This window comes from Rhipicephalus sanguineus, chromosome 3 (genome assembly GCF_013339695.2).
Source record: "Rhipicephalus sanguineus isolate Rsan-2018 chromosome 3, BIME_Rsan_1.4, whole genome shotgun sequence".
NCBI lineage: Eukaryota > Metazoa > Arthropoda > Arachnida > Ixodida > Ixodidae > Rhipicephalus > Rhipicephalus sanguineus.
Window position 1 is genome coordinate 125,823,269 of NC_051178.1, and position 26,573 is coordinate 125,849,841.

Consider the following 26,573-nt stretch of genomic DNA (forward strand, 5'->3'; position numbering starts at 1 on the left):
ATTTCTTTCAATATTTATAGTGAATGTGCCGCGCATAACGTTGAAGAGATTGTAACTCTTCGCATAGGCGTGCGCAGAGTGGGGCAGGGGGGCGGCCGGCCCCCGTAGTCACTTAAGAAGAGGTGGGCGCAAGGTCTGCCAAACACATTCACTTAATAGGGAGGGGGGGGGGGCGCCGCGATGAGGCTTCGCCCCCCCCCCCACCCCCTCTGAAGGGGAACCCTGCTCACGCCTATGATTTTGCGCCTGATCCCATTCTCGATTAGGATTGTCCTGCTTTTTTTGAGGAATACGGTGGTTGTGGGGTTGTTTTAGATGTTGGCTACGGTATCTATAGATGTTTAGATATTCCTTTATGGCATAATTATTCCGGAACTGCTGGCGTGTGTTCATATCTGTGAATAAATTTGTGTTTATCACCTTGCAAATGTGTTGTTCCTTAATTTCTCAGACGCATGCGTAGTTGGTGCAGCAGGCCTTTCATCAATTTAGTTTTGTTTGAGACAATATTGACTTTCGTTCTCGGCCTTGCACGTTTCGACAGAATTGTGGGTCTTAATCGCACACTAAGACATCAGTGGAGCAGTCGTTCTAATTAGGAAGCATTTTTTTTAATATGGCACCAATGGCAGTCGATGAATGTCGTTGGGCCGCTTATAGTCTATTTTAGCGCTGCTGACCTACAGTACAGTAACCACAGTAATACCGAACTGCCGTGGTCGGCACGCAGCCATTTTACTTTATAACACATGTATCAGCCTGCCTGATCAGGTTACTTTACGCATCGAGCAGCTACCGCCGGTGTCTCCATATAAACTAGCTACGTGCCGACCACGACGATACAGTACTACCGTACTTAACGCACGGTAAGCCACCAACTGCTAAAACATAATAACGGATGTAAACGGTCACGCCGGCGGCTACCCGACGTCGGCGGGGCCGACACCGCGCCAGCATCGGCTAGCATACATAGGCCCAATGACGGCTTGCCATCATCAGCTGAATAACGTCAGACCCGTCTCGGACCGACGCTGGCTAGCCCACGTCGGCCCGAAGCCGGCAAGCCCGCATCGGCCCAAAGGCGGCTAGCCGACGTCGGGCCGATGCGGGTGAAAGTAGCGCGAGCGTGATTTGCCGACGTGGGGCCAATATTGCTGCCGTCATTTGCCGACGTTGGGCCGAGATCGGTCCAATGGCGGCGTGCTGCCTGGGATAATGCCTTAGAGGTGTTTAGCGGATACCACGGTTCTCCGCAGAATTACAAAAAATGGCATATAGTGGCTGCTTCCCTACTTCACAAATATTATGGTGATTTATAGCGTAGTGGTTTCCTCGCAAGTGCACTTCTATTGGTTGCCAAGGAAGCCCATAAGTGCCCCTTGATCCATTTCCTCAGGGTCTCAAAAAAGTTCTTTCCCTCTCTCCCTCTTTCTCACGTTAACGTTTGTTATATAGCGGGATGGGAGAGTGAAATAGCGACCGGGCGTCACACAATGCGAATTACGTAATTAGTCGGTCGTTTAAAGCTTCCAACCCATTACAAAGGGCTCAGCCATAGTTCTTCATCGTCATAAGCCGTTGCATCAACAAAGTACACATAATGCCTTAGAGATGTGTAGCTGGTACCTCGCTTCTTCGCAGAATGACAAATAATGGCGTAGTGGGTGCTTCCCAACTTCCTAAAAATTATGATTTATGGCGTAGTGGATACCTTGCTGGTGTACTTGTAATAGTAGCCCTAAGAGAGTTTACAACAGCCAGCTTTCACTGTGACTGTGCTGCGCTCTCCGCGTAGGCCTGGCGGTATTTTTTTTTTTTGTAGCTGTCGAACCTGGCGATAAAATGCTGATGTATAATTGATCTATACTTCTAACTCTTTCAAGTGTATTGAACCGCAGTTGAAGACCCTGCTTTAAGTCCGCAAAGTGCAACGTATGGTTTCATTGCGATGTGCGTAACACCGCAACATCAATGTTCAATAAGTGCTGGAAACCTAACAGAAAGCCCATTGACACGGCATTTTGGTTCTATGTAGAGAATTTCAGTTAACACAACAAAGTAACTACTTAATACTTTTTTATTACAAAAGTTAATTTTTACAGAAACAGCATTTCATTGCTGCCTCTCTCTCTCTCGCTCTATGCGAACGTACTTTTCGTGTGCTGGAATAAATGAAAACAACCTGTTCTAATTTTCCTCGAGGTCACTGGCGTTTGGGGTTTTCTGTGTTAGCTTGCATTATTATTTTTATAATTTTTGGGGGGAGAAGGGGGGGGGGGCGTATATCACATACAACCTGTAGAAAAAACACAAAATGGAATGTTTACTACCGCGCTCGGGCTTCGATATTTCGAACTCTGACGGCTACTGCGCTCTCGAATGACGCATCCGAGCTGTTCAGGGTCGCATTCCTTTGCGGGGAAAAAAAAAATGCTGCAGTAGCCAGGCGTCGACGTGTTTTATCAGCGTATGGCGCAAGGTACATGTACGTGGAAAGGTGCTTAATCTTTTAGCTGGTCGTCGACTGCCGTCCTGTAATGCACCTAGATTCCTTCGCATTTTCGTTGCCTTTCCTTTCTTTTTTTAGCTCTATACTTCTTGTTCGAGAGAAAAATAAAATATTAAATTCCATCACGTAGCTTAAGGACACGCTAGATAAACGCGATTTAGAAGTGTTTTGCTCACGTGTATATACTGCCAAGTCGAAGTATAACAGGTGATCCAGCGCTACTGCTGTGGGAATTCCGCATATACGAGATGGATAACAACACGCTATACCAGCTGCGCTGATCGGTAACTCTGTAATGTAGGAGGGGTGTCAGGGCAACAACCCCTGCACGCTTGGTGCATACCTATTTGAATAGGTTAGCGCAATTGAGGTGCAAGTTTGTTGCCATCGTATGTGACGTTTTAATCGGTCTCTCTCTCTCTCTCTTCTTGAACGTTAAGCCGCATTTAAATGAGTTCGCGCCTGGTGATCGTAGAGATAGCGCAAGGGACACTAAAAGAGAAAAACGGTTTATCTCGCATTAGTAAATTAGCCTTGCTAAAAGCATTGCTCTTCCCGCTAGAAGGCGCTCGGTAAACTAGAAAATGAGCAAAAAGAAAAGACGGGTGGCGACGCCTCCCGGAGGTTTCCGCAACCGACTCGTAGTTAGATTTTGACGGCGCAGTCTCCTAGGATTTGCATAATCATTTATGGGTAAAAATGAATAACATTCGGTTCTAAGGGAGTCAGGCACTTAACATGGCAAGTTTCGGGAAACTTTATTGAGCTATTGTGGCCGAAAGTACGAAAAAATAAGGATATTTGAAATCCGTGACGTCGCAGTGGCGTTAGGCGCTGAGGTTTGCAGCGCGAAATTTGAAATTGATGCTTCGACCTTCGTTTTCCCTCCCAATAATGAACATGTGATTGTGCAATTAATGACAATAGAGTTGTTAAGCGAATAACTTACCAGTCTAAACTGATATAGCGGTTCATTTTTAGTGTCCCTTTAACAGAATAGCGTAAACAACGCGAAACTGTCTCAATGTTTCCAGTTCATTCGCTATATATAGCTGCAGGTGTAGCACAAGGTACATATAGTTGTATAGCGGGCGAGTAGATGGTACGCGACACACTATAGCTCCCAACCTTTCTAACTAAGCGATTCTGTATCCCTTGACAGCAATTGTGACTGCCACACGACGTACGACGCTTATTGAAAGCACGCGGTTATTAATGTACTGGCTGTGATATCAGCATTTGAGTTTTACGCGCTTTGATCTGTCCCGACCCTTTTCAAGACTTCAAGAACTGCCTTATACGGTTATGCCTTAATAATAATAAAAAAATAGGTACCCGCATCTCCGAATAATCTCTGAATCCAACAGTGTCTATGATCATTCGGAACTAAACTTGCGAAATACCAACATAACCATATATGACATACGCGTCGAATAGACATGAAATCATAAATTGCGTACGGTTATACAAAGCACGAAATGGCATAATGGAAGTCATGTATTCATGTGAGATAGTTGGATACAGAGATTATTGGCATATATTTCTTGGAACTTTCTGGTACCTTGCTTGTTATAACTGTAGCGTAGACATCTTGTTTTCGCCTTCGCACTTTGTGGGTCAGTCGGCCATCTTTGTGAGACGTATTGCAGCAAGCACCCGCAATTTGTTGGTCCTGCGTGGGAGTGCACACGAACAGCGTTTTGATGTGAAGGCATTTTATCAATTTCTTCCTAATCCTATACTTCTGCTCTCTTCCTCTTGTTTCGTGCGTTCGCTGTATTGTGATCAGAAAATGTACATTTGGCGATCCCTGATCCGTGCTTGACGAGCGTAGTAATGACATATTTGTAGATATATACAAGGGCGTACATGCTGTCGAAACTTTGAAGCCTAAAAAAAAAAGACATCCTCTCACGCACAAGAAGCATAATTTCATTCGTTGACAAATGTTCTGTGATATTCACAATAAAGATATGGAACATCACTGAGTCTTGTATTTCTTTTTTTTTCCCACTGCGACCTCGTTCGAAATCAACGTTCCCTTTATTTCATTGTGTGCCGCGACTATAACTTATTAAGAGTCAAGAGTCTGGCGAAACGCTGGAGAACCGTGTACGGTGCGATGTCAGCGCACGTTAAAGAACACCAGATTGTCCAAGTTTCCGGAGTCCTTCATTATACGGCGTGCCTCATAATCATATCGTGGTTTTGGCCCGTAAAATTCCAGATATTATTATTATTATTATTATTATTATTATTATTATTATTATTATTATTACTATTATTATTATTATTATTAAAGAGTCAGAGTCGCACCTCCCGCTGCCTGTGATATACTGAAATATCACGCTCATATAACTACAAAAGAGCAAACAGAACAAGTAAGTATACTTGTCGTACTGTCGTGGCGTCGTGGCGCTGTTTTACTGCACCAAAAATTCGTCTTGACCTCATAAGCGTTTTGTGCTTCTAATATATTGCTTTAATTTAGCGAGGATATCAGAAAAATACGAGTCAATACTTTCGTAAAAAAGCGCACATTTTATTCGGCCGTATTTCGACAGAGTATAGTGTGCTGAAGGCCACAAAAAGCCAAGACAATGGAATCTGCACATTCATTTTGTTGAGGGATCATCGCTCACCTGAGAACCAAATGGAATGGACATCGGTGACTGCATGCAGTGAGTCTTTTTGCGGCGGCTTCCAGTATACTGTATACTGAGTCTCCGTTTGTTTACAATAACAGATAACATAATAATAAACTTTACCTTTGCGTTTGCATATAAACTATATCGTCTTCTCATCTCAGTGTATCTTCTCATCAACTTTAATCATTCAATCAAGAAAGCGCGTGTTGTGCGTAAGTGCTGTTTTCTTTTTTTTATTATGTTTTTATTTCCTATTATATGTTAACTGTCAAGACTGTACATTCATTGCCTAGGACAGCTATTACAAGACCTGCATTTTATTATTTTTTTTTACCTAAATTTTTGCCCACACTCTTCCAGGGCGTTTTTCTACCCTCTTCTCCTCTACCTGCAGAATAGCAAGTATAGGCGAGTAATGCTGGCTGAACATTCGGCTTCTAATAAAAGCTTTCGCTCTTCTCTCTCTACATCTTCAGTATGGATGGTCGGGGTGCACATGCCCACTTGACAACGTTACGGTCTCACTTAAATTATGCGCACTTTTTTTTTTTGTGGCGTTTAACGTCTCAAAATTGCACAGTGCACGGGTAACGGGAAAATATGTATACGTTTTAGCATTCCTTGCTGGTCGGTGATGGAACCGGCACCATCGAGGTACCGGTTCCATCACCGACCACGTCGACCGTATTTCTATAAGGTTGAAACGCAAAAAAAAAGGGGAAAAGAAAGAAAAAAGAAAGAAAACAGCCTTGTACTTAGTCGATAGAAAACCCCAAATGATCAAAGTTACTCCGGGGCCGCCCACCACGGCGAGCCTCCTAATCACATCGTAGTTTTGTCGTGTAAAACCCCGCAGTTGGAAATTCCTTCACAATCGGAATGCTATAAGAAATCGAACATATGTGACCTCACTTTCCGAAGAAGAGAGAGAGAACTCTTTATTGAGAGGCAGGGAATTCAGCTGGTGTGTATACAAATGGCTGACTTGCTTCTCTGCATGGGGAAGAGGATTGGGGATGGAAAGACAGGAAGAGAGAGAAATAAAATAAAATAAAAATGTTAAAATAGAATTTAAAAAAATAATCAATGAAAAGAGAGTTTTTTGGCTCATGGGCGTGGACGTGCGCTGATAGAGTATCTCATTGTGTGCATTCGAGGCGCAACTAAAGTTTGTCGAGCTGACCGATACTATCTAAATAATTAAGTAAATAGAAGTTCCATCGCACGCCTCTGTCGCGTGAGGCAGGCCAAAGGGCCCAATACACAGTCAAACGATAGAGTTCTTTGTGTTATTGAAAGCATGCAATGTTCATAGAGCGCACGCTCATCGGCATACGCTCGACACTCGAACAAAATATGTTCCACACTTACGATGGAGCCACAGTTGTTGCAGATATGGAATTGCCGCTTGACCGAAGCGGTACCGAAGCTGTTTCCATAGGTATGACGAGGACGATGGTAGAGAGTTTCTAGATGTCGAGGAATTCTGGATGGGAGTCTTGCTCTGAGATGTGGGTCGATTGAGTAGAGGATAGTGTAATGATGTGTCGGAAGGTTCCAGAGCCTCTTCTTTTCTTCAGAAGCAAGTCTTTCAGCCAGCTGGGAAGCATCAGATTTGGTATTGAAGTCCTTCGCGTGCCGCTTCATCTGCTTTTTCGCTGGCTAGAATAGCGCAATGATGCTGTATCCACTGAAATGTGATAAAGTGACTTGTGCCAAAAAGGCGCCATTGGGCTACCGTGGCGAGTAGTATATGTACAAATATATCGTTCCATTATTTTACGTGCAGGGTTGCTGTTTGCTCTTTCTTTCTTGATTTAAAAGCTGTAATTCCTGTTTTGTTCTACCCATTAGCGGGCGAAAAACGACACATTCGTTGAAATAAAGGCAGGCCAGTAGCAGAAGTTTTTTCGAGGGTGGCGGGGGGAGGGGGGGGGGGGCACTTGCTGAAGGCATTGACTATTTGAGGAAAGCACCTATTTTTCAGCAATTATTTTCAGTAAAAATCACAGTATGCAAATTATCTGACTTTTTAAATGCTATTTCATTAATAGTTTTATATTTTTAGTTTTGAGATGAATCATCCTAACAGTATATTATTTTTACCCGGACGATTTCGGTGGGTATAGTGTCGCTTGTAATGGATATCACCTGACAAAACATGTCGCCTACCTAGCGACTCTATAGCTTCTCCCGCCCCTCAAGTGTATCGGTGAGACAGCGACAGAGTGCAAATTGTTTTGTCGTGTTACGCAATTAATAATTAATTAATTAAGCGCTCCGCATGCAATACATCCGCAGCATACCGAAGGACTCGACGAATGCACCTGTGTATTTGTGAGTCGTAGTTGGTGCCACGACGTTTAATATTAGACGCGGGAGCCATAGCGTATATTTAGAAATGTGTGTGTGTGTGTGTGTGTGTGTGTGTGTGTGTGTGTGTGTGTGTGTGTGTGTGTGTGTGTGTGTGTGTGCCATTATTTCGTCATCGACATCCTTGTGTGAACGTGTCATGTGATATCACATCATCATTACGTTGCAGCATGTACGCAGGCTATACGACTTTATATACAAAATCTTCTGGCATCGTAATGCTTTCGCATGTTGTTTCAAAGGCATACGACGAAGAGCGTCCTTCTGCCAGACAGGTATGCGTGAAAGTCCCCGCGCTGTTTGGTGTTGCACACAGGCGTAGCAAACAAAGAAAGAAAGAAAGAAAGAAAGAAAAAAAAACACGGCAAACTATACCGGTATCATTTTATTTGATTTTTGGCCCGGGAGATTGCAGAGATCACCTGAGGCTAGTGCACATTGTCTGTCGTCATGCGGAAACCACAGGATCTCTGATCGCTGCGGCGAGTGCATTATTTACGGACAATATTTTGTACGCCTCATATAGTTCGCGTTGAAGATACACAGAAGGTAAACGTTAAGTCACCTATTACGGAAAAGATGTTATTTGAGAAATCCATTGACGTTACTTACGTCATAATAGATTCATTACAAGAGGGCAAGTCAAAAATTATCTGCGCTTTTGTCATAACTTTTCTTACATCGAGCACTTTGTCTTTTGTCCTCGCATATTTTATTGTTATACTGTTGCGCATAGGCGTGCGCAGGGGGGGGGGGGGGGCAAGGGGGCGAGAAGGGGGGGGGCGCAAAGTCAGCCCTATACATTGTAAGGGGGGGCGAGAAGAGGGGCGCAAAGGCAGCCTCATACATTGACATAATAGGGAGGGGGGCGCTGCGACGAACCTTCGCCCCCCCTGAAGGGGAACCCTGCGCATGCTTATGCTGTTGCGGTAATGCTGGGAAAGTTTGATCTGAATTCCTCCATTTTTCTTCCTTCTGTTGCAGATATATCACGGCTGCTCCATTAGAAGTTTGCACCAAAGAGGAACAACGAGCAGTGATCCGATTCCTCTGGTCGGGGGGTGTTCTTGGTGGTCGGAAGGTGTTCCTCTGGTCGGAGAATGAACTTTGAGTTATTGGAACACCCTCTCTAGAGCCCAGACCTAGCTCCATGTGACTTTCACTTGTCTGGGCCACTCAAGGAGTGGCCCGAACGTGGTCGCCTATTTGCCTCACATTTAGACGTGCAAAATGCGGTGCAGAAGTGGCTTCACGACCAACCGAAACCCTTTTATTTGGAAGGAATACGTGAGATCGTTGACCGTTGGGCCAAGTGCATTGATAAGGAGGGAGATTACGTAGAAAAATGGCGTGCATAGTATAAGCCTAGCTGTATGCTAATAAAGTGTAGAATGAAAAATGTAGATAATTTTTTACTTGCCCTCGAACAAGAAAAAAATTAAGTTAAGGTTTTGTTTGTTTGTTTGTTTGAAATTCGCGCTGCAACTTTAACACCTAAATATGCCGTAGCAACGTCACTGATTCGAAAGTCTTTTATCGTGTTTTCTTCCAATTCGCTCAAATAAACTTCCTGAAATTCGCCACGTTAAATCTCTTTTCCCTGAGAACGCATCCTTCATTAGCGGTAAATGATTACGTAGGCTCCAGCAGACGCCGTCAATGTCTATGACGTCACGGCGAGTTGGTTGCGGGAACCTCAAGGCGTCGTCGCCCCCTGCGTTTTCATTCAACGCATTTCCTCGCTTACCAGGCGCCTATGCAAGACTGGTGCTTCTCGTATCGCGGAAAGGTAATATCTGTTGACGCGAGAAAAAATTGGCGAAGCTTGCACTAAGCCGCGCGCAAGGCTTGAAATAGCGAAACTGGACGATTCTGAAGACTAATCTGATTGCTACTAGGTTGTTTCTAGGCTTTAGCTAGGTGATGCAGGTTGTTTCTAGGTTGCTTCCAGGTCGTTGCTAGGCTTTATCTAGGTGATGCTTAAGTTCAAGGAAAAGAAAAAGGTTTTGGCTCCGGTTTGTCTCGTCACCAAACTTTCACGTACCATCATCGCCGCGGGTAAGTGCGCCTGACATGATGTTGGTTTGGAAACTTGCTCACCGCCAAACGTTTTATTTTCGCAAAATAAGACTTTGATATGGACCAGCAGGTCAGAGAACAGGACGAGTAGAATTTATTCAGACAGGCAAAAAGGAAGGCGCGTGCTGATAGCTTATATGTTCTACATCTCAGTAGCGTAGCCAGGGGGTGTATTTGGGGGTTCCATACCCCCCGAAATTTTTACGTTTGGTGCATGTATATACAAGCGCATACATACAAACACACGCACGAACACACACACACATATATATATATATATATAAAGGGAGGGGGTTTGGAATCCCCCCTTCACCCCACCCCCCAAAATCTCTGGCTATACGCCCTAACCTCTGCCTCGCAGTCCGCTATACGCCCTAACCTCTGCCTCGCGAAGATTCGCGCACACCCTGCACATGACGTCTTCCGCGACAACCAAGACCGGGCCCTGTCGCGCGCTGAAGATGCCATCAACAAGCATCATCTTGCAACCTAGCTTGACCCACTTACACTGTAACCCACTACTCTTACACTTTGATGTGATAACGTTGTCACTCAGGCACTCCAACAGGCTTTGAGCGCGAACCTCACATATATATATATATATATATATATATATATATATATATATATATATATATATATATATATATATATATATATATATATGTATTATAAGTGGATGGTGATGGTGATCGTACATAAACTATTATTTGGCACCTGCTGTTACAATGAGGCCAAGGGCCCAAACTCCATGTCAAAACCAGGCTCTTGCGTGGTCGCCCCCGTGTGCGAGGTGTGCACACGGAAAGCGTGCTAGCGTTTCTCGCACATACGAAATAGTGGCTACAAACCCAAAGCAGTTAAGGCCCGTAAGGTGTGAAAGGTGGCGTGTGGCCAACTGAATAAATGGACTTAACCAATGAACGTTCTCTATGCCCACAGCGCTCGCGGTGCGCGTGCTGCCATCTATACTAAATTTTGTAAAGCACAACATTGCCTTAGAGAGTCCAAACTTGTTTTACTACTTCTTTGCGTTGCATAGTTCCGAGGCTGTGTTCAAACTCTCATATTCACTGGGAGATGGCGCTAAGACCGCAATTTTTGTTTTATGGTCACATGTGTGCGTAGCTCGTCTACAGCTCGTCGTAGTCGCGAGAGAGTAGTAACTGCGCGTGAGGTTTCCACAAAAATAACGGAGGTCACGTGGTTTAGACCGTGTACGTGCGCTTGTACAAAGGTGTACAGCCCAATCAAAGAGGACTAAAGAGGCGCTCGAGGCGCTAAATGTCTCGAAGTGCTTGCGTGCGCAAGCCGTTCAATGTGCTAGGACATTTCCTCTTCGGCATCGCTCTCTTTCCTCCTGCGATTCTGCGCCACTTCCTATCGGTCGCCAGCTGAGCCACTTAGGCCCCTGGGTACCCGAAGTACTTCCGACGCAAGAATTATCAATACCTCAACACTGTATCCACGTATTCATCGGAGTCTGCAACGCGCGATCGGACAAGCCTCCAGCCACCGCTGAAACTGTGACTCACGCTTTGCATATTGGTGCGTATTACTTCCATTACGTAATTCGAAGGGTCGGCCTTCACGCGTTTGCGTAGCACATATGTGGTTGATTTATGGCCAAAAGCATTGTTTCTTGTATCATAGTGACGGGCAAATATCGCATCGACGTCGTATTCGTTGGTCCTGGGTTAAGTGGGACGCCGGACGAGGAAAGATGCTGCCCGCGTAAACTGCCTCTGCTATGGCGTCTGAGTCTCGCAGCTAGTTTTCATTTGTTTCTTGTGTTCTCAACTCGCAGTTTTGGCTGGGACATTTGGGAGTTTTACTTCATTTTATCAGATGCACCTATGATTTGAGTGACAGCCGTGTATTGTTCATGCTGTGAATAGCCTCAAGTGCTATTGAAAAGAACGCGCTTGTCTGTTTATTATTGCTGCGTCTCTTATCAGCGGAGCTGCGCGTATTCGCAGCAGCCACAGCGCCTGAAATCGCCTTCGTATTTACATAGTGTTCAAAGACGGATGTACGGAGGCTTGACTGATAGGCGCGTACCTAAGCAGCAACTATCTAGTTCTTGCAGTTGCGCTAGGCTCCGGGAGCTTGTATATATGGAAACACTCGGTTTTCAGCCTCAATACTGCCTGAAACATTCCCTCTAAACTGAAAGTCATCAAGTGTGCTCCATATCTGCTGGATTACAGTGTTTGCATTGTGCTTAAACAGTGCTGTCAGTGCTGCTAGATAAGGTACCTTTATGACGTTATCAAAAAATATTGCCGGTATTTTTATCAGCAGTTCATTGCCATGCAATCTGTGTCGGTCAAGTCCACTCACCCAAGTATCACTTATGCAGTATGTGTCATATTCTGTCGTGATAATGTATTACTTTCTTTTTTTTTTTTTTCCTTCAAAATACATAAAGCACTATGCGTAATGGTCTGCATACATGTTTTGTGTCTGTGTGTTTGCTGCAAGTTATCAAATTTTCTGTATGTCGGTGTAAGAAAAAAAAAATGTGTTGCCACGTGCCATTTGATTCCAAGATATCCAATTTTGCTTAGTGGATACTACCGGTATCCCTTCTCTGCATTCTTTGCGCTTACCCTCAAAAATGTAATAGGGCCATTTACAGTACGCGCATGTCAACACTCAGATTTCAGGCATGACTTGTAGCAAGGGTACCATTACGGTTTTCTTAAAGACACGCTGTTGCAACATACTTGAGCATAGAAATTCACCATGTCAGGGTAGAAATGAGGCTTATTACAGGCAGGGTAGAAATCAACTAAGTAAAGGAATCGCTACTCATGAACATGCCCCTGCTGACAAGCATTCACGGATGCGAGTTCTTCCAGGGTCGTTGCCAATTCTAAATCGATTGTGTAGTATTACTTGAGAGCTTAGTTATTAGTAGTAAATGTGCTGTGACCAATGACTGCAAGGAAGGAATGAAAAGCTGCAAGGGAAATTTATTGTTTTCTGCACATGTTCACTTAATTCGTTCTTCTTCCTCCGTGTTGCTTTATGCATTTCGCTGAAAACATCCTGTGTGTTCAAGCTGCGATTTGGTTACACATTTATGCAGGAAATGACATACAGCATAATACAGGGGCGGCGCCAGCGGGGGGCAGCCGCCCTCCTAAAATTTTCGCCTGCCCCGCTGCTCCCCCATGGTAAATTTCATGGTAAATTTTGCACTGCACGAGTGTAGAAGTGCATACATAGGTACTGTCGTAGAGTAAAGCCAAACCATCATCACATATGCTCACTTCAGTGACGCCCTCATTCACATCTTTCTTCGGCTGAAGTGGTTGTAGTGCTGTGATATCGCAATGGCACTCCTCGGCGACATCTGCTATTGCTTGATAAGCACCTCTTTGATTTAGTTCTTTGGAGTGGATGCTGAAAATGCTGGGTTACAAAATTATAGCTTTGAAATGGCTGAAGGACGTTGCTGAAGATTTGTTGCTGCTTCAGCCTGGGGCAGCACTGTCGTCCACTTGGCAACATTAAGCAAGGAAGCTGAGGCACACATGGGATTACAGGGGCACAAGCAGACAGTTCACTTTAAAAAATTAATTTTTTGATTATTCATCTGGAAAGAAAGCAGGTGCAAGCTATCCACCAACACAACAGACAGCGGAGCTGTGGCGATGACATCAACACAGGTTGGCACTTGTCAGCTTCGTGGATGCAGACCGACTTGACTTGCACATGCATCCCTGTCTGGTTTTCATGTCACTGCCACAGCTATACTGCATACATGCCTGATGTAGCGGAAACTTTTTCCTACCTGTTTTTCTTTTTGCTTCGTTGACTTACTGCAGAAAAAAATTTTATGTGTGCAGTGCATTGACCGCTTCAGCAGTTGTTGGTATGTGTCCATGCATTGACAATAGTTGCAGAAGGTTCATAGCCTGGAATCGAGACATAATCATGTGCCTGCCACCAGTACATGTACTACACGTAAATTTTAATACTGCCATCGGTTCTTTTTTTTTTCTTTTTCCCACTCAAGTTCATTGGCATGTTAGGGCAACAAGGTTAATATATCTGATGGACAACATTGTAAGCTTTTTATTGATGCCAACGTACTCTTGTTACTTGATGGGCGGCTGCAATTTTTTTTTTGTGTATAGCTTTGATGTGGCTCTGCAGGACAACCTTCCTTCTCTGATTTAGTAAGTTAGAACTATAAATTTTAAAGGCAAGGCAGCTTGTATGTTGTCCGTAGAAGGTAACACCATGATTGGTGTCTTCTAGGGTAGCCATTCAGTGTAACTTCATATGGAAAATCATTGCTCAAACATCTTGAGTGTTACAGTGCTTAAAGCAGAACAGTTTTAATGTGCCTAAAACACGCTATGCTCATGAGTAGGATGGAGTTTGGGACGTGTGGGAGAATGTGGTAATTTTACTTGTTTTTATAACTAATCTGTTTGGGCCAATAGTGTCAGAAACCGCATGGTGCCTAGGTGCTAAACTTGGTGTGTTAATCCAGCGTTAACAAATCTAGCACTAAAAAGATAAGTGCAAGGTTAGCAGTCTCTTGAACGGGCATTAATATATTAAGCTTATATTTCAGATTTCATAATTTCAATTCTCAAGGTGAGGAAATGTGGAAAATATATGCGTCGATAGTTAGCTGAGATGGAATATAAAAAACCTGAAAAGGTTGTGTGCGATAACTTTTCGTCTCATATTTATATCCCTCAAGAACAGTGTGGCATGAGTTCAGTCACTGCATAAAAATGATGAGTGGGGTATTTCCTGTTACCTGTTTTCCTGATGAGTGTGGTTTTCTGTTTCATTGTTCGTGCAGACAGTTCACCATGCTAGACGGCAGTGCTGCAGTCAACCCCAATGGCTCCTGGCTCAACAGTCGTGGCATCTGGCTTACCTACTGTCTGGGCATTCTCTTGTTGCATTTGCTGATACTCAGCTTCCCTTTCCTAAGCGTTGCCTGGGCCTGGAGCCTAACAAACCTTACACACAATGTGGTATGTCCTCCGTTCGCTCCTTATCCGTCCCTTCATCTTCCGTTTTAATGACAATAGCTGCTTCTGGCGTGAGCTAATGATACTCTTTGTCACTACATCGTCATGCTTTCAGGAAGAAGTAATTCACATAGACAACCTACCTGTGGTGTTTCTATATCACTTTCTCACTTGTGGCATGCTTCAAAGAGCGGCAGTGGTCAGCTTTCATGCATATGGTAGCCGTACTTCTTTATTCAGGCTGTGCAAAATTTAAATCAGTTGCCTGTGACTTTGGATGATTTAGTATGCACACAGCCACCAGCCATCCGATCTTGTCAACATCATCAGGAAAATTCTAAAAAAGATGTACACGAAAACTTCATCAAGAAGCATTCAAACAGGTGTCAGAAGCAATGGTACAAGCTGCCACATCCTCCAGGGTTTGGCAGCTGAACCTTGGCTTGCATGGAACCAAACTAGTTCAGTGCAGCTCTCTGACGAACATCACAAACACTTTGAGGATTGTTTATGTTACAACTTATGTAATTGGTTATGCACGTCCATGAAAAAAAATTGGCATTTACGAGTAGAGAATTATAAACAGATTTCTGCCACGAGAGACAACAGACGTGTACAATACTCGAGAAAGTTTGAATGGTATGCAAAAATTCTCCCGGGAGTTTACCGGTAAAACAGTTTGCCAAGATGCAGGGGTATGTCACTGATGTGGCAGTGTACACTTGGAGCCGAAGTCTGCCTCACTGGAAGCCCATATTCGTGATAGAACCTGAAACTTAAAAAAATGCTTTTGTATCATGCACTGGATGCACACTGCATGCACCTGAGTAGCAAGATTACTTGAAGTCCCCAGCTTTGGTATCTTGTAATCAGGCTTATTCAAAATATTACTACATTTACTTATTTGGCAGAATGATTTCGATTATTACTGAAAGAGATAATACCCTCACTTCTTTGTTACCTCAGTGACAAGTCAGTGCGATGTCATCTAGTTTAGTGTGTTTTACCGTACTTGGGCCATTTTGGTGCTGTAAAATTTCTAGAAGTTTGCTAAATTGCAATTCGCTGTGAGTCCTACAGTAGGAGCGATCCTCTAATGCCAGTTAACTTAATATTTCTCTCCAGTGTTTGTTGGTTTAGTGCTCCCATTACGCAGTGAAGAATATCTGTTAGAATAATTTTCTGCAAGAAATTAGGAACAACGCGAGGTTAAAGAGAAAAAAAGTCAGGTTTCATTTGACATGTCAGTGTAAAACTACACAAACACGTAACTTTTGGTATATTGAACGTTAGATCGTATAATGCACCTTCTTGGTGCTGGGCTGTTTGAATACATTAGAAAGTTATTGCACAACTATAATGACAATCGATTATGTTCATGTCTTTTAAGGTCCTCTGTAGTGTCAAAGAGTTAATGAACTTGGCACACACGTAATCAATTTGTAGTGAAAATAAGCAAGAGATCTGTCAGTGAGTCTTTTTCTTAGTTTACTTTTAGTTATTGTGAAGCATTCATACTGATAGTTTGAGAGTTATCTGGCAGCGCTGCTTCAACCTTGAATGATCATCTGAGAATTGTGCGAGTGGAGGCAGAGTCAAAGTGCTGTAAGGAAGCAAGTTTTTATAAGAATGCGTTTGTCTTGCTGCTTTTTGCAGGCGATGTTCTTCTTCCTTCATACGCTAAAGGGAGTTCCCTGGGAATCGGCAGACCAGGGCAAGTCACGATACCTGACGCAATGGGAGCAGATTGATGATGAAATGCAGTTCACAGCCACAAGGAAGTTCCTCACTGTGGTTCCTGTTTTTCTGTAAGTTCATGTTGATGACTACCAGTTCTGTAGGCCTATTTAGCTCCACTGCTCAACCTCTGCCACATGATCAACTATTTAAGAGGTTAGATATCTGAGGAAGTGCTGGAACAAGTCTACTTGTTTGCTCCATCTGGCTGCTGTCATTCTCTTGAGCCAGAACCTGCACTAAATTATAGGCTGGTTGAAATTCAAGCTGGAGATTTGCCTCCCCACCCAAACACATTATGCTCCTGGTATGTCTAGTATGTGTATAGTTGGAGTGAAAAAAGACTGTAAAATGTGGCCGATGACCACAGCCTCAAAATTGCAACTAGTGTTCGAAATGCTGGCTTCAGGATGGGCTGATTTTTTTGCAAGCCACCCCGACTGTAAAACATGGATTGTGCCTGCCACTCATTAACATGCTTGGGAAGAAAAGCACCACGTGTCGCAATTTTGCCACTCTGGGGACCACTCACTTGTGCAAATCTTTTTCCACGGTTGCTATACTTTACAGAGCAAGTAACTTTGCAGCATGACCAGCAATAAGCATTCGCACCTTTTACTTATGACAGTATCTGATTGACAGATTGGTATAAGGTCCTTGATGAACCGGTTAGCATAAGTGTGGCAGTCATCATGTAACCTGTTTCTTTCGCTATAACCTCACAGCAGCACAGCTGGTTCCCTCCATCGTTTCCACATTCCTCCATTTCTGCATGACCTTATTCATTGCAGCATTAAATGGCTCACAACAGCCATGAGGAAAGCTCCACATCCGGCATACACTGTGGTTCCTCTGTAATGGCTTTGGCTCTGAGGGCATAATAAATAAACACTGTCATAGCAAACTACTTGCTAGCTCTGGCTACTGTTGTAATAGATCATCAGTCACCCAGCATGACTGTTGGTGTCATGCGATTTTATCTTGGCCAGGTGTCACCTGTGTTCCTACATTATAGTTGGACCAGTCTGATACTCTATGGCAATAGATTCGTGAGCATAGGCAGTTGCACGGGAGGTGGGGGGGCATCCCCCCCTAGTAACCTACGGGGGGGGGGTGGGGGCAAAGTCTGCCTCATACATTGACTTAGTAGGGGGGAGGGGGACTCTGCGATGAACGTTTGCCCCCCTGATGAGGAACCCTGCGCGCGCTCATGTTTGTGAGACAATAAACTCTGGTAGTGAAATCATTCACTGATTACTTCGAAAAGTGTTGCAGGAGCCCTTTAAAACATGTGCTCTTGCAGCCACTATCGTGCTTGCCATTCTTCCTGAATTTACAAAAGTTTCACAAACTCAGGCTCGTCCTGTGGTTTTACTCGTCAAGTTTTGTGTCATCTTGCGAGAAAGGAATTATGCTGGATGAAAAATGTCATTACCTCTCCAGCCGTACTCATGGAAGCTTCCTGATAAGGATGCCAGAGGAATGGTCTGCTTTAAGCAAATTTATTCAGACAATTCCTCAAAGCAGGTGAAATTGGCAGTGGTGAAGGCACTGGCAAAGTTACTGCAATCGGAGAAACAGTGTTGCTGCAAAATAATTGGGCTAGTTGGTTCAACATATCTGGGTTGGGAGAGCGAAGGCTTGGAAGGAAGGACAAGACCAAACAGAAGAACAGACGCTGAGCGTCTGTTCTTCTCTTTGGTCTTGTCCTTCCTTCCAAGCCTTCGCTCTCCCAACCCAGAGGCAGTGTTGCTGCTTGGTTTTTGCTTTTGCAAGCTTGCTACTGCTTGTGTGCTGGGTAACAGTAACTTGTTATTAACAGAGGAGTGATACGAAATTTTGAAGGCAAGATAACTTGTGAGATAGATTTTTGTGCACACACAGATCACCGACTAAATATCACCAGGATATATCGCCTAGAACATATATAACATCGATTTTAAAGTTTATGCTGTACAACTGAGCACAAAACGGAGCACCTCATGACAGTGACATCAACTTCAATTTAATGTAAGCAACCAACAGCCACCTACGTTGCGGGTTTGTGTTGGCTGCTATGCTCCCTGTATGTGGTCACATGCCCAACTGTGTTCACAATAAAACATCAAAGGTGTTTGCTTGTGGCATCCCGATCTGTACCACACGAAGTGCCAGAAAGTGTGCCAAGTTTTTCAGAGATGCGGCATTGCGAGGATTATATGCTTGTCATAGCCTGTATTTGTAGAAATTTTAGCAACTATATTTGTCAGCAAGCAAGAAAAAGGTGTCAAAAAGTGTGTAAATTTGTTAGTTAGGTATTCCTTGTCCTCCCCCACTCCCTCCTTTTAGTATGGTGTCCGAGGATTTTTATTAATTTTAATGTTGTCAGGTTGGCAGGTGCATATCGTGAACCTGCTGTGCTGCATATTCCTTTATGTGTGCATTTCAGATTCTTCCTAACAAGCTTCTACACCAAGTATGACTCCGTCCACTTTGCCATCAACTTTTGTTCCTTGATGTTCGTGCTAATTCCCAAGTTGCCTCAGTTCCACAAGGTTCGACTCTTTGGGATCAACAAGTATTGAAAGCAAGCAGAGAAGCAGAGATTGGGTGATGTTTCAGTCGTGGATATATGTCCAACATCTTTCTTTCATATTTTGTCTTTCTTCTTTATTGTTAACATTACCAAGGCAACCTTGCCCTGCTTACTACTTTTGTAATAGAAAGCCACAGCTGTGTTAAAAGCTGCCACACAATCAATGCAATTATGTTCATATTATGCTTACGATGTTGTCGTTACTGTTTTGTAATGAAACAAAATAAGTCATATTGACAGATATTATTTTTAGATAGGGGAGCAGTTGCTATTTTTGTGCAGTAGCAAAATTTGCTCGTTCTTGTCAATGATGTTTTAGCACTGTTTTTGTGCAGTTGTTGTGGTGCATGACGAAGTCAATTACCCACGTAATTGATGATGCATAACTCCTTTGTGTAATAGGAGTGCTCTAGTATATGTGATACAAAGTGCCTTCCTTATTTAATAAACTCTGTCATCACACAGTCTGCAGTGAGAGCCTCTCTTTGTATGGATGACCCTGGGCAGTGTAACAGTGTACTCAGACACAGCTTGTACCATTTGCTTTTAGTGCAGGCCAGTCTGCAACTCAGTGATGACAGTAGACAGTTTTAGAACGATATTTTTCACCTTACGTTTGTTAGGCGCAAGCACCTTTGCGTGACATTGTGGTGTACATTCGTTCAAAATATTGTTTAACGCACAGGAACACCGACCTAAAGGCTATGTTGATAAACAGGGCTTATCACCCTTTGCCTCATGGCAGACATGTCCAAGGCCAAGACAAACGATTAGCAACAATACTGTTGCTTATATATGGACGTGTCTTTTAGGCCTATGGCACCAGAATCTCGGAACTGTCTCATAAATTAGATGTGCTGTGCACCCATAACTAATGATACAGGTGAGTCTAAGAAGAGTGTACCACTTGAGAATGTATGCTGAAGTGGGAGTCATGGCGCTAGTTTGTTCGAAAACACTGTTTTAGTGTATGTGAACATTACGTACATTAAACTAGCCATATATATCTGAAACTGTCTAATAATACTTTGTAATTGCATGCCCCACTGTACTGTTCAAGCACAGCTTGAAAGGGCCCTAGACAAGAGGTTGATGAGAATGATATGCTTGTTATCCCCCTCCTTTTTTTTATTTTTAGCTGGTATTGTCACCAAGTTTTTCTGTTACCTTTAGGTTTAGCAGATAGCTATCGACCCAGTGGCCATGGCGTTGTGCCTAATCCACTACACAAAGTATAGGTATATTTGCGACTATATTAAAACTTGAATCAAGCACAGCACGGCTTAGCACCGCAGATAAACATGCAGCTGGTGAAAGTGGCAATACTGGCACAAAGCAGTTGCATGCGTCCAAATTAAGAAGCCCCCATTAAGTTATCTGAAAGCACATGATGTCATGAAAAGCCATCACCAGCACAAGCAATTCAGTCTTTCCTATCTGCTATGTACATTACACCATGCACAGTTCTTGTACGTATGTCTTGCCAAACAGTCTTTGCTCATCTGTATTGTGACTTCAGTGCAAATAAATTTGAATTTGTAATGTTCCTTTACAATTCATGCCTCAGCTTGCATTTGGCGGTTTTTGGCTGTCGCTTTGTGTTGGATTGGGGTGTGGTACTGCGACTACGGTGTTGACAGCCGTTAGTTGACATGGTGATAATGACTAGGAAAGAATTTTGTTTCGGAGCTCCTTAGAGCGTGCTATTAAATTTGTCGGTGTTATGAGAAATACATGCCATAGGATCGTTCACATTGATGTAAGGCGAAGCTCACCACGTCGCTGATTTTTCTTTGGTACATCCTCATTTTGCTTCACTGTATGCACTTGTGGATCGAATTGCCCCCTCTCTCCCGTCATCTGCCGGTTTTTCAATTCTCCCTAAATTGGAACATAATTTTCATGAGCATTCTGTTGGGTGTTCACACTTGGCAAACACCACAATCATCATGAGCATTTTCATTCTTACTTCCTTAAACTGTTCACTGTTGCAAACTGGTTGTGTTATTCAAAGGTATGGAGCTGGGCAGTCTATACATTCACGTGTATTTTTTATTCTGCGCTTTCTTCAGTGGGACAAAATGAAGCGTGTTCATATTTTGATGCTTTATATTTGTGCATATCTTGCATGAGCAAAATAGATGCACAATATTTGTTCTGGGCTACAGAAAATATTCCCATTGGGCTGTTAGCATTAAGCTGGTGGTCTTTATTAAAAAATTTAGCTGTGTAAATCTTTTAAAACATCTTTAATAAAACTTTAAAATCTTTAATAAAAATCTTTAATAAAAACATCAGTTTTAATCGTGCAGACTCTACACTCTTTGTATCGTACTTTTCTTGCTCTACTTATCGTAGTAAAATGTCTTCTAGTTGTGTACTAGATTACTCTCTTAAAAGAGTGCTGTTTGATAGAATGACTGTGTGAAGAATCTCTTTACCATTTTATGAGCTACCTTCTATATAACTGCGATGGCTGCTTTCCAAAGACAAATCAACACACAGCTGTTTTAATAAGAAACTAAAAAACCATCTTACGGACGCGCGTACACAAGAAGAGAAGATGACAGACACTCGCTAGACAACAGACACTCCAGCAAGTGTGTCTTCTCTTCTTGTGTACACGTCCGTAAGCTGGTTCTTTCGTTTCTTCAAGTATGTACCAACAGGCCCAGCAACAGATTCTCCTGTTTTAATAAACCTGGTTCAATGTGCAGAAATAATGAAATCTTGGTTTATCCAGTGAAACATGGCCTGTGGGGTTCATAACTGGGCATACCTAATTCACTTTCAGTGTTTCCAAACATAAAGCGAATTACTCTTCAATGCTACTTAGTCACTGTAGAGACATTGATTCAAGATAGAACAAGGACGTTTTACCGCAAACAGTGGAAACATCTTTCAATCGAGCACTACATTGTTACTGTTTTCTGCTGCAAGTGAGAGCATGCCTTGAGCCAGCATTTCGGTCACTACATTTGGCAATTTACTCATTCACGGATAATTCAGTTATGGGGGTTCAACATTCTGTACCTGCACAGAGTGGATTATGTGGAAAACTCTAGGTAAGGCCTCCGAAATTACTTTTGCTGGAATCTAAATGGGCACTTAAATCTAAGCGCACGAGCATTTTTGCGTTTTGGCTGCATCAAAATATGACTGCAGCAGCTGGGAATAGAACTTGCGACCTTGTGCTCAGCAGCGTAACACCGATTTACATCACTTCTCTGCTTTAAGAATAGGATAACTGGACAGGCAATGCAGTCTTGTTACAGTGAATTTTGTTGAATTACCTCGCTACTATATTGTGCTGCTAGAATGCCTCTCATTGCACATAGCCATTTCTGCACATGCGGCAGTTTGTCTCTCTTCAAGTGTCTTTTTGGTATGCCATAGCTTAACTACTTTTGTGTGTTCTCCGTGGTAGTAGAGATGTTTTTGTTGTTGGCTCAACGAGTGACAATCACTCGTGACAGCTGCTGTCAAGTGCAGAAGGTAGAGGAAGTGAAGTGTCATGTTTAGTTAGAAGCGCATGCCAAGACCTATTCGCCCGTGACAGGTGAAGCTGCTCTTCCAACTGCATGTACACTTTACCTATGCTTGTACGCAGATTCGTTCTTGCTTTGTTCGAAGCAGCAATATGAGCATGATAATGCATGCGAGGCTGCATTCAATCTCAACTAGAGCTTGTATTGCGAAATGAAAGTTCGCAGCATTGCAGACGTTCTAGCTGCTTGTGCATTAGGCGCCGATTATGTTGACTTGAGAAGCTAGTAGGTACTTCAATCTTGGCCCTGTCTTTTTATTTCTTATTACAATAGCAATTGTGAAGACACTACAAGCAAATTTTCATCATTGACGTAATGTTCCTAATGAAGTCTTAATTGCTATGAGATTCCATCTCGTAGCAATCACGAGGTGGAATCACCCACGGGGTCCAATGAGCAAACTTCTCCTCTAGCTGTCCCAACCGTGGTGGCTGCACTGGCTCTCGTGTGTGGTTGAGCGCTCCAAGGCTATCTGGGCACCTTATGTTGTAGTTAATCCAGGTGCAAAAGCTGGGCAAGCCAAAATAGCTGGTGGCTTCATGCGCACAGTCTTCTTGCATAACCTAATGTTGGACATAACATAATTCTAAAGTTTTGTCGACACAAAGCAAAAAGCAACATGAACTAGTTGCTCTGCTCAGCCAGTGCTCTTCCTTATACTAGCATCACAACAGCAAGTGTTTGCAGTCATCAAGTGAATCTGATTGGTCCTGCGCTCGCAGTTCTGCGCTTGTCCTGTGTACTACTACTTTCTGTGTTCCGTCAACCGCGCAGTTCCTTACCGTTCTAATGTCATACCAACTAGCCCCCAACGCACTTTACTTTAAATCTGATGTTTTCTTTCTGACAAGACTTTGGGGTTTTTTTTTTCCACCAACTTTGTAGTTAGTTACCGAATCCCTGTACAAGATATCTACCACATTCCACAGTTGCTGACGAGACGTAGTTGTCACTGTCACTTTAACAGCTAAATATTACAGAAGCAGTCGCAGTAAGAATGCAGCTGCAGACTTCCCTTGTGGTTAGCTGTACCTGAAAATGTTGTATTTCCTTTGGAGGCAACGTGCAGATTCGTATATTTCGGTTTTTGTAGCTCTGTGCAGCTGATGGTTGCAGCAGTGCTGAGCACGAGAAAAGGTGAAGAAACTTGTTTTTGTGAAATGTTACGTACGAGAAATTCCTCATAACATTTAGTGTGTTTGCTTTAGTGCTTACATTCTGCGGATCTGTAGTTCTGATTATCACAAATCCTTGGTATGCTTTTAAATGCAGTTTATGTCTGCACTGTTACTTTTACATTGGAATGCCCAGCTTTAATTCTTAACATTGCCATAAAGTAGTTAATACCACTGCACAGAAGTCAGTTGCCACATGGCCAAGAAACTCTCAGTGGATGTAAAGGGTAAAAAAATGGGGGCTGTCCCAGTTTATTGGTTTGTTTTGTTCATTTTGGGGAGTTGTGAAACTTTATCTTCAAGATTGCTGCACTGTTGACGCCTAGTTGATTTCTCCGCCAAGTTTAGGGCAGTCAGCTTTCGTTCAAGCATTTTCTTCTCGCTCTCCAGCACTTGCATCAGCCTGTAAGATCAAAGAACAATGCTCATATTTTCCAGTAAACACCATCTTCAAACTTTATTTTTTGAAATGCCTATGTAAGAACGTGTGAAAAATATCTTCTCTGATTTCCCATGAATCATTTGTAATTAAGTGATAAATATCTGGTAATTAAAATACTTCACGGGTAATAGCGACTTTACATGTTTGGCATACAGTGCACCAAGAGGGACCAAAGCAACGTTACGCACGAAATCATTTCAAGCGCTAGAGGCGTCGGTTACAAAGCGGAAAAAAAGAGGTGAGGGGGGAGGGGGGCAAGGGCGGTGCGCTCCCCTTCACACTTAGGCCGAAAATCAACAATCGAATTTATTGTGGGCATGCAGTATACAGCTAAAGTGCACCTTTGCGTAATTAAAGTCAGAATTTTGATCACAATATTGATTCGGTTTGTGTCTCCCTGTGTATACGCATTGACTTTGGCTTGCGCCCCTCCTCCTCCTTGCGTCGGTGACTCGGTCGCACCCCCCTACCCTCGTCAACGTGATAGCTGTGCAGCCTGCACCACACCACAACTACCGCTATCAACAGCATAGTTATTGCCATATATCTCGTTTTTACGCACTTCCCACAGCCACGTAGTACATATGCTCTTACGAAAACCACAACTATTTTGTGTGTGCAAGGACTTTATGCACAGGGGGTCGGAAGGGGGTTTGTATCCGACCTGTCCATATGTATGTGCATGTGTGTGCGCGTTGTTTGAACACTCCCCCCTTCCCGAACCCCCCTTGTAGCTTTCACTGCGCCCGCTGCACACTCCCAGAGGCGATGCTGAGACTTTTCCGTTGCGGGCCAGATCATGATTATCCGTTTCCGCTAAGGGTCCGAGAGAGCATCAATTGGCGCTTATCAATGGTGCTCGCAGGGGTAGGGAGGTTGAACAGGACGAAATATTGCGGGGTCGGCTGTCTTCCCCCATCAGCTGCCCCGGCGCACGCACGCAGCCACCGCAGCTCCTGCGGTGCTTCTCTGGGGGTTCGCGCCGCCACTTGGCAGCTTTGAAAAATTCCTCCCTACATTTCCGTAGACAAAATTATATTCCTTGCATGAACGTGGTACTACGCCACAACGTATTGGGGACACTACAAAAAGGGACACTAAGTCAGTTTAGACTGAATAATTACTCTTTGAGAACTCTGCTCACGTTATTTTTGCGACGTACATTTATATTATTTTTGGGAAAATCGAGGTGAAGGTTTAATTTTCGAATGTTGCGTCGAAAGCTCAGCACCCCAATGACGATGCGACGCCACGTATTTCAAGGTCTTTTCGTATTTTGACCACGTTTGCTACATAAAATTTTATGAAACTAAGTTGCAAGGTGAAGTCTCTGACTTCCTCGAAACATAATGTAATTTATTTTACAGCAGAGCTGTTATGGTTAAAAAGAAAATTATGTTCATCATGAACAGGGCTTAAAGTCTCCCTTCATTGGGGAGGGGGCCCTCATAGCGCGGCAATATATATATATATATATATATATATATAAATATATATATATATATATATATATATATATATATATATATATATATATATATATATATATATATATATACACTTTGGGTATGAAGATCGATGGTTCCGGCACGATAGATGAGAGAACAGAAGGACTCACGTAGGACATGTAGCCTTATTAACGTTTTGGCTGATGGCCCACCAGCCGAAACGTTTATAAAACTACATTTCGTACGTGAGTCCACACACACACACACACACACACACACACACACACACACATATATATATATATATATATATATATATAGCTAGAGATTAAGCGTTAAGAGAGGTGTTTGCGATGATGACAGTGCAGTGAAGTCAACTGTCTCTAGAACTGAACAAATGCTTATGAATGCTATACAAAATACATATGGGTCATTCCACGCCAACTGTCCCAGCCACGCTCGACCTGCTGCGACTTGATTGAAAAAAATAGAGGACTATCTATCCAAAGCAAGAAGTGGTCCGCCAAAATATTTTTGGCGAAAAAAAATTTTTCACTGCCGCAAACCGCATGTGAAATTTTTCGGAAACCTCGAAACTATGGCCCGTAAAACGCGTTTTCGAAAAATCTCTTCTTTCTAAATTACGCTAGGACAAAATTTTTCCTACAGAAGGATCGTAGGTTTTTCACTTAAACTAAGTTTCTCGAACGTTTACACTTTCGTGGGTTTTGTATGCGGCCTTAAATATGGACAATATGGCCCATATTGGTGTTTTTTTTTTCATAGAAAGCCGACCATTCGTGAAATATAATATTTTGTATTATATGATCGCCAGGAAGTTTTACCGTAGCCAAAAATAGTTTGAGACGTATATGGTGTGAAATGGTGTGTACAGCTGGCGACAAAGTTGCAAATAGTTCATTTCTGCCCATGTTTATTCGTAAATTTAACATTGAGGTGGTCCTAGTAAAATTATGCTAAATGGCGCATTTACTATAGCAACATTAGTTGTCTACTGAGTGAGAAAGTTTTA

The 26,573-nt window shown here is 43.1% G+C and overlaps 2 protein-coding genes across 4 annotated transcripts in view; one reads left to right on the plus strand and one right to left on the minus strand.

Annotated features, from left to right (window-relative positions):
* Positions 1-19,391, plus strand: part of LOC119387099 (ORM1-like protein 3) — a 465,457-nt gene extending 446,066 nt beyond the window's left edge. Inside the window, exons 1-4 of one of the 3 annotated variants that reach the window (XM_037654406.2) lie at positions 10,765-11,152; positions 14,438-14,618; positions 16,272-16,423; positions 18,781-19,391. In XM_037654406.2, coding sequence (XP_037510334.1) covers positions 14,451-14,618; positions 16,272-16,423; positions 18,781-18,916 — 456 coding nt within the window. In that variant the 5' untranslated portion in view covers positions 10,765-11,152; positions 14,438-14,450 and the 3' untranslated portion in view covers positions 18,917-19,391. Of the gene's footprint in view, positions 1-10,764; positions 11,158-14,437; positions 14,619-16,271; positions 16,424-18,780 lie in introns of those variants that run through there. The other 2 variants (XM_037654405.2, XM_049413376.1) reach the window with 2 other exon arrangements.
* Positions 19,392-23,873: 4,482 nt separating this feature from the next.
* Positions 23,874-26,573, minus strand: part of LOC119387101 (uncharacterized) — a 32,620-nt gene continuing 29,920 nt past the window's right edge. Inside the window, exon 3 of the mRNA XM_037654410.2 lies at positions 23,874-24,053. Within this exon, the coding sequence (XP_037510338.1) occupies positions 23,903-24,053 (151 nt within the window). The 3' untranslated portion in view covers positions 23,874-23,902. The remainder of the gene's footprint in view (positions 24,054-26,573) is intronic.